This window comes from Trachypithecus francoisi, unplaced genomic scaffold (genome assembly GCF_009764315.1).
Source record: "Trachypithecus francoisi isolate TF-2019V2 unplaced genomic scaffold, Tfra_2.0 Lachesis_group10, whole genome shotgun sequence".
Lineage (NCBI taxonomy): Eukaryota > Metazoa > Chordata > Mammalia > Primates > Cercopithecidae > Trachypithecus > Trachypithecus francoisi.
The window spans coordinates 49,886,171-49,898,415 of record NW_022681455.1 but is presented as its reverse complement, the minus strand read 5'-3'; the positions used below and the strand labels follow the sequence as shown (position 1 = coordinate 49,898,415).

Below are 12,245 nucleotides of genomic sequence, written 5' to 3'. Positions count from 1 at the left end.
TCTAATGGTAGCAAATTCCCTTAGCTTTTGCTTGTCTGGAATATACTTTTTGTTAATCTTTCATTTCTGAAGGACAACTTTCTTGGTTATAGTATCCATAGGTGGAAGTTTCTTTCTTTTTTTTTTTTTTTTCTTTCAGCACTTGTTAAATATATCGTCTCTGGCAGCAGCAGCTAGGTGCAGCAGACACTTCAGGTGGGAAATGTCAATGCGGCTCCAGAGATGTGGATATGCAAGGGCTGTTGGGACCCTGTGCAGAATGCAGCCTGGTTGGGAATAGGATCTCAAAAAAGGACCCTTCTGTAGCTGCCTAGCACTCAAGGGTGTGTGAAACCCATGGGACCCACCGTGAACTCTCCTCTCGAACTGTGCCTTTGGGCAGTCTCCAGGCAACTCTTTGGTAACCTCGGGGAGGGGGGGTCTGTGAGGGTCTAGAGGCATCCCAATGGCTAGGATGCAGAAGTCCACGATGAAAATGTGCATTAGTGGGGGTCACTCTCTTACCCTTTCCATACATTAAGGAGCCTTTCCAGGCTCCCAGACAATCTCAACTGAGCAAACTGCCTTGTTTTTCTCTCCTTCCTTGCTTTAGGTGTTTCATGTCACTTATCTGTTGAATACTAGATGGTCTATTTGGAGTTTAATTATCTACTCCTTATTTTTGTTCTTCTTTGTGGAGAAGGCAAGTGCCAGATGCTTAGTCAGCTATCTCTCTTGAAGTCCCTCCCCTCAGAATCTCCCTTTTATTTTACCTTTTTTTTTCAGTTACCTCAGGGTTAATATTGTCTGCTTTACTAGATTTCTTGAGGATTAGTAAGAAAAAGGGATATTTCATCATCTTGTCACCATATTACGATAAATCTTGAAATGTGAGGCTATGTGAACATTTGGAGGGAGAGAGAAAGGCAAGGAAATAGACAAAAAAGAATGACAAAGGTGAGATTGTTTACATGTGTATGTTCTCTGAAAGAATTGATTTAGAGAGTTCTCTTTCATATTGAGCATGTCTGGCAGTCAGCATGGGAAGCGTGAGAGCAGTGGTAAACTACATCATTGGGAGGAAAAGCACGAGTAATTGTCTGCCCTGTATTATTCTGCACAAATCTGGTAACTTGTTCTTTAAAAGTGCTTGCTTTTGTAAAATGAGGACCAAACTGTTAGCCTTTTTTGCTTCTCACACAGCAGGATTAACTCAGAAATAAACTTCGCAGATGGTGAAAAGAAGGTGCCAACCAAATTCAATAATCTATACTTATTAATATCCTAGAGTTAACTAGCTATATTAACTAAAAAGAAAGGAGAGGGTACATTAGCTCTGATTTGTTTGACTCATAATGACAACCGTGCTTAGCAAGGTGATCAGATATTATGGAATATCTCTAAGTCACTTACGTAAATTAGTAGTACCAAATTACTCCTTTTCTTTGTAGCTGATGGAGAGTTTAAATATAATCTTTCCATTTCTTATATTAGTTTCCTCTTGCTACTATAACAAGTTATCATAAATTGAATGTTCTAAAATAAATATAGGTTAATTATCCTACTGTTCTGGAGGTCAGAAATTCAGATAGGTGTTCCTGGGCTAAAATCAGGATGTCAACCGGGAAACTCTATGGGGAGAATCTGTTTCCTTACCTTTTCCTACTTCCAGAGGCTATCCATATTCTTTAGCTTGCAGTATCTTCCTCTGTCCTCAAATTCAGCATGACTGGTCAAGTCTGTCTCATGCTCATCACTGACATTGACTCTTTTGACTTCCTCTTCAACATTAAATACCCTTGTGATTACATTGGGTCCACCCAGATACTCCAGGAAAATCTCCCTACTTTAATGTTAGCTATTTAGCAGTTTGAATTCTATCTGCCACCTTAATTACTTTATGTCACACAATATAACATATTCAAAGGTCCAGGGATTAAAATAATTTATATTTTTGAGAGTCTACTATCCTTCAAACAACAGTCCTGCCTTCCTATCTGGGTCCTAATGACTAACACATTAAACCTTGTTTGGATCCTAAAGATTTCTTTTAGGGAAAATATTGCAAACACATGTAAAAGTGGTTTAAATAAAGTTTATTATAAGATGTTATCCCATGAATTGAGAATAATCTAAAATTATGTTATTTTTCTTTTCAGGGATGGAAATTAAACACCTCTTGTTTTTGGTTGCTGCTACTTGCTTACTGCCTATGTTGTCCATGAAAGTATGTGAGGGTTGGGTTTCATAATTACTTTCTAAATAAAGATAAGAGCTAACACTTTAACAGAATTCACGTCAGAGGCACTGTTGTGAGACTGCTACACCCATTACTCACTTTGTTTTCACAATAGCCCTGTTAGGCAAGTATTCATCTTAATACCATTTTATAAAGGAGAGAACCAAAGAATAGGGAAGTTGAGTCATATGGCCAATATCTGAGGACTAGGACACGGCAGTGCCTGAAATTATACTTAATCAGTTAGCTCCGTGGGTCCATATCTATTTCACTGTGGCCTCTCTGGATAATACGGGAAAAAAGCTGAGAATGCAGATAAGCTATATAATTTTTTACTATAACAATAATTTAAAGCATCAAAATTAAATGTAAAATGGAAAGGTGCCAACAGCACAAAGAGCGACATGAGGAGCTGATTAGCAGTTTGAATTCCGTAGGCTACCTTAATCTCACTAATAATTAAAAACAACAACTTTAACAGTCACAAAAACAGAAGTAGAACACCCAATGACATAATATTCTATGATCAGCCAATAATAGTCACCTTTAAATAACTTCAATGATATAAAGAAAATAATATATATTTTAATTTACCCAAAATTTTATGACAAACTGAAGTAAATAACCTTGGTATAGAAAATGAGTGGTTTTTATATTTTCATAGGCCAGGTAGAGAAGTAAGAAATAAAAGGCACTTAGTTTTATTGTGGAAAGAAAATCCATATGCAGTAGGCTGTTAGGGTGTTGGTTTAGTATTTGGATCCTATTACTCACTCCTCTTCCCCAAAGAGAGACTAGGTGGAGATCCTGTTTAATGCCCAGTAATCCTCCAGTAAGTTGGGATTAGTGTCCTGAATTAGAGTCCTCAATAAGACTTCTTCCTTCCCTCTGATTCTCTGACCATTTTACTTCCCCAGTGTGGAAGGGTGATCTTCGTGCTTCATAATAAAGAAAAAGCTAATCTGAAGTGTAGCCACCATTCCAGAGGAACGGGAAAAGGGCAAACAGTCAGAAACCTATATTTGCCATCAAGACCTAGTACTAGGCTGTCTAGACCACTTAGGTCAAGTTCTGGGAAACAGCCTAACCCAGATTGTCATGTGAAAGATGAAATTAGCATCGCTAGTTAAAAGTCCAGAGCAAAGAGTAGATAAGTAGAACTCCACTCATCCAAGGGAAACCATACCCAATCTGCTTTTGACCAAGAATACAAAAGAAAAAGTAGAAGGCATTGATAAAACAATATGTTTATGCTTTATAACAGAGAACTATTAGAATATTTTCATACACTTTGTAGACAGTTTGGTCATAAAATAAAGGCTTAAGAATTTTAAATTTAAACAAGAAGATAAATTAAGCCCCCAACACAAATTTATTACGTAAACTTTAAACATGAGTCCCAGTTAAAGTAAATAATATGTTCCAATTTGCCAACAAAAATAGTATTATGCTTTCTTTTTTTTAGATTCCAGGTAGAAATCAAATGGACTAACCACCAGACCTGAATTGTATTGTAAACTTCCACAAGTGGCAGTGTTTGCTGGGATTTTAAGCATCTAATTTAACAGAAATTGTTTTTACTTTTTATGTAGGTAGTTTTCCACGACAATCTGGTAGATGTTACACAAATAGTTTTCTTAAGGAAAACTATAGAGAGTTGTGATCAGGTAACAGGCAGGCTGAATCTTCTCTGAGTTAATTAGAGATTTCTCTGAGCACATGGTACACCTGGGGTCTGAAGAATAAGTTGACCTTGCAAACTAACAAGGTGTACTATCAAAGGTACAGGCATGGGCAAATATTCTATGGCAGGAAGGAAACTGGCACATTCAGATAACTAAAAAAAAAGAAAAATTACTGTGACTACAGCAGAGATAAGGGCACATATCCTAGACAGAGGCTGAGAATAAACAGAATATTCAAAGGCCTTGTTAAAGATTTTAGTTTCTCTTTCTATGAATGGTAAACTGTTGAAGACTTTTAACAGTAAAGTGACTCCATTGTGTCTATGTTTTAAAATTTTTGCTCTGAATGATGACTGGAGACTGGATTAGGAAAGAATGGATTAAGGAGTGGGACAGAGAATATAGATGTAGTAAAGCATTAGTGGATTCAGGAAGGCCAGTGGAAAGCTAGACAGTAGCCACAATCAGTCCAGGTGAAAGAAACAGAGAAGTCTGAAAGGAAAGAGAAAAATAAAGAGAGTGTTTTGTTCCTCACACCAAAAGAAAGACTATTTCTACACTGAAAGCTTAGTGAGAGGAGTCAGCTGCCAATAAACAAAGTCGAATAAAGTCATTAAAACAATATTGCATATGCAAATTGAGCTTGTCAGAGTCCTTAATAGGAGTATTTTTAATGGAGGTGTTTCCCAACTTAAACCTCATTGCCGTTTTGTATGAGATAATTATTTGTTGTAGGGAGGGCTGTCCTGGGCCTTGTAGGAATTTAGCAGCAGCATCCTTGCCCTCTATTCATAAAATGGCAATCTTGTCTCCCCTTATCATGCCCATATGACAACCTCAAATTTCTCCAGACATTGCCTAATGCCTAAGCAGCAGGGGAGGTGGATCACCTAGGATAGAGAACATATTATTGAAAAAATGGGGGGAGGTAAATGCAAGGTTCTATTACTTGGGCAATTGTAGACAGCCAGAGTTGGCAATATTTTCCAGACTATAGATAGGGAAAGAGACAGAGATAGAGAACAAGAGTTGAATGGGAAAGTGAGGTAAACGAAGAGATGTTTGCTTGTTTATTTATTTTAAGATATAAGCAGCATGTAGCCAGGCATGGTGGTGCATGCCTTTAATCCTAGCTACTTGGGAGGCTGAGGCAGGAGAATCACTTGAGCCTGGGAGGTAGAGGCTGCAGTGAACCAAGATCATGCTACTGCACTCCACTCCAAGCAACAGAGCAAGACTTCTTCTCAAAAAAAGATATAAGCTGCATAATCATAAATAAACAGGACTGGGAAGGGCCAAGAAAAAAAAGAGTGGCTGACAGCAAACAAAATGAAAAATAATGTAAGATTTTGGGGTAAAGGTAGAAGAGAATGGAGTAAATAACACTGTTGGAGAGTTGAGCCTTAGAAAGATTAGAAAGAATGACCCATTCACTTGTAGCACAGAAGAAGAGGAAAGAAAGGGGACAGATACAGGTAGACTGACAGACTGGGTAAGACAGTTGAAGCAGCTGCTCTCTGATTGTTTCTCTTTACTGAGGGAAGAAGGATGTTTCACAATCTGTTGAGAGAAGGTAGTTGTGAATAGAGGAGAGTGCAAAAGTTCTACAATAATGTGGAGAGTGACAGAGTGAGTTAATCAAACAATTCATTAGAATTGATTAGCAGAATTAAGGAACTATTTGAGGTCAATCTTACTGATTTGGGGTCATGCAGATATGTGTTGTGTTGTTTTTTGAGACATTTTTCTGGCAATTCTCAGCTGATGGAACAGGCAGGAGAATTGTCAGTCTCATCCAAAGTTGGGGTGTTTTAGGTAGGCGTTTCTAGATGATGGTGTGCAGACAAAAGATTAAATATTGCAAAAGGAGAGTTGTGAAATTAGAGAACACAGATAGAGATGAAAGGAAAGACAAGAGAGGGCCAGTAGGGAAAATGAAGAATGAGTTAACAGGCTCAATTATATTGAAGAACAGTCAAAATGTCTGATCGTGGCAACTTGGAAGAACAGGAAATTCTGATCAGGCAGGGAAATGCTTGACCAGGTGATTTGAGAGGTATGATGTTTTGGGATGTAGTGAGACACAGTTGGTGACCATTAAAGTGAGGATAAAGAAAGAAGGAGAAGTCTAGAGGAGGAAGATTTTAAGGGCCTGAGACATCAAAGGGTTAGATTCATTCATGTGGATATTAAAGTCCTTTGAGTTGACTTCAGAAATCTGAGTGGAAAAGATGAATTCGTTTCAGGAAACGCAATTTCCAGGAAAGAGAGGAAGTAGGAAAAAAAAAACCATGATAAGATGTTAAATAAATGCTCAAGAATGAGGTGTGAGAGGCAAATGTCATGAGTTTCCATACCGCAAAGGTTTTCAGAGGAGCAAGGAGAGTTGTAATCTGGAAATAGTATGTGGAATCATGTGGGTCCTCAGCCTTTCCTCTAGTCCAAATCAGAGTGACTTGCAATGTGAGAAAAAAATAACACCATGTGAATATGTCCATAGAGACAGTCTCTAGAGGAGTCTTCTGAATTCCATATTTAAGTTTCCTCCCCATACCCTAAACTGTTGATATAAATGACAGTGAATACTTCTTTATTTGTGTAAGTTATGGTGCTAGATCTTACCCATTCATAAACTGTGCTGATGGTCACGTGGTATTAAGGAAGCAACAGACACCTCTCACATTATAGTACATTAGTTCTGCCACATTTTTTTAAAAAGGTATGAAGTACATGTGATATCACACACACACATACACACACACACACACACACACACACTGATGCTCTTTATAGCGATTATTGCTAAACTAAATACTTTGGTCATGTATTTTTCTTCTTAGTGAGTTTCAGAATAAAAAATAAATAAATGAAAAGAACAGTCACAAATTCAAGATCGAAGGCTGAATTTTAATTATATGCTATACTCTCTCACACATACACTTGAGAGCATTGATGCTTTCTCATATGAACAGGAAGAAGACACAGAATTTGTGTTGATAGCACTTGTGGCTTTGTCCTCAGTAATGAATTTCTTAGTTTGGGTTCTCCCAGACACACACCACTAGACAAGGGTTCAAGTGGAAGTAGTTTATTTGGGAAGCAGAGAGTACAGTTGTTGCAGGGTGGGAGGTGTGGAGAATAAGCCAGAGAAGTAAGTAACAGGCGTGCTTTGAAGATATCTTCCTTTGTGGATCTTACTGCCCAATAAAAAGTGCTTCATCATGGTCCAAAGTATGAACCTGGAAAAACCCTAATCACAGGATAACCGGTGCATTATTCTGAAGACTAATGTAATGTCATGCTGGTGTTCAGAAATCCTCAAAACTAGTACTGGAGAAACAGAATCCAATATAATGAGACACCAAAAATTTGAAAATGCTATAAATCACTGTTTAATAGAAACTATAAATTTGCATTGCCTATAGGTCTGCAAAATATATGTGACAAATTGCACTTAAAAGAAGTAACACTAATTAATATTTTTCTGATAACAGAAGAAATCAGCTAAAGACCAATTTAATAAGCTCGTCACTGACTTGCCAAATGTACAACAAGAGATCGTTAATATACACAACGCCCTCAGAAGAGGAGTAGTTCCACCAGCCAGCAACATGCTGAAGATGGTAAGATCGAACAATAGCAACAACCATGATGGCAATAATAGTAGTGGTGTTTACTGAGTTTTTGTTAAGTTCTACGCACTTTCAAAGTGCTAAAAGTTTTATCTTCACAACAAACATTTTACATAGCAGAAGAAACAGAGACCCAGAGAAGGTAAGTAACTTTCTGATGATTATATGGTTAGTCAAGGACAGAGCTCAGCCAGCCTCGCTTCATTCCTCAGAACTCTAAGACAGTGCTTCTCAGCCTTTAATGTACTCAAGAATTACCTGAAGAACTTAGTAAAGCACACTTTCTTGGGCCCCACTCTCTGATATCCTGATTCAGGAGGTCTGACCTAGAGACCACCACAAGCTCCCAGCTCATGCTGATGCTGCCAGTATATAGGACAAATATTGATTAACAAGTTATCCATGCATTTCATAGCTGTCTTCATTGGGCAGTAGTCCAGAGGCTAAGACACTCTTCCTAGAGTTAAAATGTCCAGATATCTAGTTAGTTGATGTGGCCAGTTAAATAAATATTGGCAAATTTATCCACCAGCTTCATTGCATCCCATAAAGAGGAAGAGAAATTCTTTCATTATAAACCTGCTATGCTCTGCTACAAGGAAAATTTAGGGAAGTCTCAGGCGTTTAGGTGATTACTCTCATATTTGTTATCGAGCAGCATCACTCAGTTTCATGAGCCCCCTCAGCCTCCTTCCTTGAACCCTGGACCAGCCTATAGCAACAAGGGCTAGAAATAGTGCAGGCTGTGGAGGGTGATTCTAAGGAACACCTTTCTGTTACAAATAATGAAGAGGATGAAACAAGGAAATACATAAATGATTTTGAGATTTATCTCTTAAGTGCTTTAAAATCCAAAGAAGTATTTGAACTAAAGATAAAAATCAATGGCTTTCATAGGCATTCCTACATGGTGTTGTAGCAAACATACATGTTGTGTTTATTATTTACAGGCATTTTTCGAATGCCTTGTTACATTATCTCATTTCATTCTTCCAATACAATTTTCTTCATTTTACATATTATGACACTGAACCTAAGGAAAATTGAGGAGCTTATTCAAAATCTTAAGAACTGGGGCCCAGATTAAAATGCAAGTGGGCCAGATCCAAGGAGCTGGAGAAGTAGAGTCCAAATTCCTTGGTTGCCAGATGAGCAAATAAGTTTACCTAGGAGGTACAAACAAGGTTAAAGAAAAGTGAAAAATATAGCCTCTGATTTGAGATTGGAGATGAAAGGCAAATAGAGAAGAAAAACTGGAAACAATGTAAGAATACATATATTCAAGTGCTAAGGTACAATGTATGAAATGTCAACAAGATGATAAAAGTAAGTGTACCAGTAAAACTGAGAAATATTTCAAAAGAAATATGAGGGTGCAGCTGCTCCACAAACAATGCATAGGACATGTATAGGATTAGAAGTAGCAACAGCAAATTTAAGAACAACAGGACTGAAGTGTTAATCACAATTACCAGGCAGAGATTTTGTTAAAAAAAATAGTTTCTGAACACAATATTAGAACCAGGGTAGAGTCACTTGTTACAGCTGGAATTCAGAGCTTTGGTACGATCATAAATACAAACTTCAATTTTAATTGTGAATATGTCGCAAAAAAGGAGTATGTCACCGACATTAATCAGAGGTAATGTCCTATACAGCTTCCTCAAAGTGCAAACATTCTGCTATATTTTAACCAGATAAGTTCCAGTTCCTGTAAGTTTTCTTTGCTAGTGAATGCCATGGTATTCCCCCAGCCCAGACAGCCTATACTCTGGTAGATGTGTTGTGTCATTTCTGCTCATCAGTTAGACATAGCCATAACTAAAATGTTTTTCTTTTTTTTCTTTCTTTTTTTTTTTTTTTGCTTGAAACGATCAAAACCTGCAAAACCGTGGTTTTACCCAGTGCTAAGCTAATGAGTTATTTAATTTGTCTCATGGTTTAGTAAATTCAACCCCAAGGGTAATTCAAAAAGTTGACCACAAGATGGCAGCAAATACATATAATAATTAAACTTTACATGCTCAGGACGATACTGAAAATGAATGTCCTCCAAACAGTCTAAAGAGTAGCTGAAAGATATACATAAAAACTTATAGTAAAAACAGGCTCTACACCTTCTGTTGGCAATGTGCCATATGCACGTATAAGGGTATTCTTTTTATTTTATTTTATTTTTATTTTTTTTAATTTTTATTTATTTTTATTTAATTTTTTTTATTATACTTTAAATTCTAGGGTACATGTGCATAACGTGCAGGTTTGTTACATATGTATACTTGTGCCATGTTGGTGTGCTGCACCCATCAACTCGTCAGCACCCATCAATTCGTCATTTATATCAGGTATAACTCCCAATGCAATCCCTCCCCCCTCCCCCCACCCCATGATAGGCCCCGATGTGTGATGTTCCCCTTCCCGAGTCCAAATGATGTCATTGTTCAGTTCCCACCTATGAGTGAGAACATGCGGTGTTTGGTTTTCTGTTCTTGTGATAGTTTGCTAAGAAAGATGGTTTCCAGCTGCATCCATGTCCCTACAAAGGACGCAAACTCATCCTTTTTTATGGCTGCATAATACTCCATGGTGTATATGTGCCACATTTTCTTAATCCAGTCTGTCACAGATGGACATTTGGGTTGATTCCAAGTCTTTGCTATTGTGAATAGTGCCGCAATAAACATACGTGTGCATGTGTCTTTATAGCAGCATGATTTATAATCCTTTGGATATATACCCAGTAGTGGGATGGCTGGGTCATATGGTACATCTAGTTCTAGATCCTTGAGGAATCGCCATACTGTTTTCCATAATGGTTGAACTAGTTTACAATCCCACCAACAGTGTAAAAGTGTTCCTATTTCTCCACATCCTCTCCAGCACCTGTTGTTTCCTGACTTTTTAATGATTGCCATTCTAACTGGTGTGAGATGGTATCTCATTGTGGTTTTGATTTGCATTTCTCTGATGGCCAGTGATGATGAGCATTTTTTCATGTTCTGTTGGCTGTATGAATGTCTTCTTTTGAGAAATGTCTGTTCATATCCTTTCCCCACTTTTTGAAGGGGTTGTTTGTTTTTTTCTTGTAAATTGTTTGAGTTCTTTGTAGATTCTAGATATTAGCCTTTGTCAGATGAGTAGATTGCAAAAATGTTCTCCCATTCTGTAGGTTGCCTGTTCACTCTGATGGTAGTTTCTTTTGCTGTGCAGAAGCTCTTTAGTTTAATTAGATCCCATTTGTCAATTTTGGCTTTTGCTGCCATTGTTTTTTGTGTTTCAGACATGAAGTCCTTGCCCATGCCTATGTCCTGAATGGTACTACCTAGGTTTTCTTCTAGGGTTTTTATGGTATTAGGTCTAACATTTAAGTCTCTAATCCATCTTGAATTAATTTTTGTATAAGGAGTAAGGAAAGGATCCAGTTTCTGCTTTCTACTTATGGCTAGCCAATTTTCCCAGCACCATTTATTAAATAGGGAATCCTTTCCCCACTTCTTGTTTTTCTCAGGTTTGTCAAAGATCAGATGGCTGTAGATGTGTGGCATTATTTCTGAGGACTCTATTCTTTTCCATTGGTCTATATCTCTGTTTTGGTACCAGTACCATGCTGTTTTGGTTACTGTAGCCTTGTAGTATAGTTTGAAGTCAGGTAGCGTGATGCCTCCAGCTTTGTTCTTTTGACTTAGGATTGTCTTGGCAATGCGGGCTATTTTTGGTTCCATATGAACTTTAAAGCCTTTTTTTCCAATTCTGTGAAGAAACTCATTGGTAGCTTGATGGGGATGGCATTGAATCTATAAATTACCTTGGGCAGTATGGCCATTTTCATGATATTGATTCTTCCTATCCATGAGCATGGTATGTTCTTCCATTTGTTAGTGTCCTCTTTTATTTCACTGAGCAGTGGTTTGTAGTTCTCCTTGAAGAGGTCCTTTACATCCCTTGTAAGTTGGATTCCTAGGTATTTTATTCTCTTTGAAGCAATTGTGAATGGAAGTTCATTCATGATTTGGCTCTCTGTTTGTCTGTTACTGCTGTATAAGAATGCTTGTGATTTTTGCACATTAATTTTGTATCCTGAGACTTTGCTGAAGTTGCTTATCAGCTTAAGGAGATTTTGGGCTGAGACAATGGGGTTTTCTAAATATACAATCATGTCATCTGCAAACAGGGACAATTTGACTTCTTCTTTTCCTAACTGAATACCCTTGATTTCTTTCTCTTGCCTGATTGCCCTAGCCAGAACTTCCAACACTATGTGGAATAGGAGTGGTGAGAGAGGGCATCCCTGTCTTGTGCCAGTTTTCAAAGGGAATTTTTCCAGTTTTTGCCCATTCAGTATGATATTGGCTGTGGGTTTGTCATAAATAGCCCTTATTATTTTGAGGTACGTTCCATCAATACCGATTTTATTGAGCGTTTTTAGCATGAAGGGCTGTTGAATTTTGTCAAAAGCCTTTTCTGCATCTATTGAGATAATCATGTGGTTCTTGTCTTTGGTTCTGTTTATATGCTGGATTACGTTTATTGATTTGCATGTGTTGAACCAGCCTTGCATCCCAGGGATGAAGCCCACTTGATCATGGTGGATAAGCTTTTTGATGTGCTGCTGAATCCGGTTTGCCAGTATTTTATTGAGGATTTTTGCATCGATGTTCATCAGGGATATTGGTCTAAATTTCTTTTTTTGTTGTGTCTCTGCCAGGCTTT

At 37.7% G+C, this 12,245-nt stretch overlaps 1 protein-coding gene across 3 annotated transcripts in view; it reads left to right on the top strand.

Moving 5' to 3' along the window:
* CRISP1 (cysteine rich secretory protein 1) overlaps positions 1-12,245 on the top strand; it is a 53,261-nt gene that overhangs the window by 16,162 nt on the left and 24,854 nt on the right. For all 3 annotated transcript variants that reach the window (XM_033219899.1, XM_033219896.1, XM_033219898.1), the window contains exons 2-3: positions 2,139-2,206; positions 7,398-7,526. In XM_033219899.1, coding sequence (XP_033075790.1) covers positions 2,141-2,206; positions 7,398-7,526 — 195 coding nt within the window. In that variant the 5' untranslated portion in view covers positions 2,139-2,140. The remainder of the gene's footprint in view (positions 1-2,138; positions 2,207-7,397; positions 7,527-12,245) is intronic.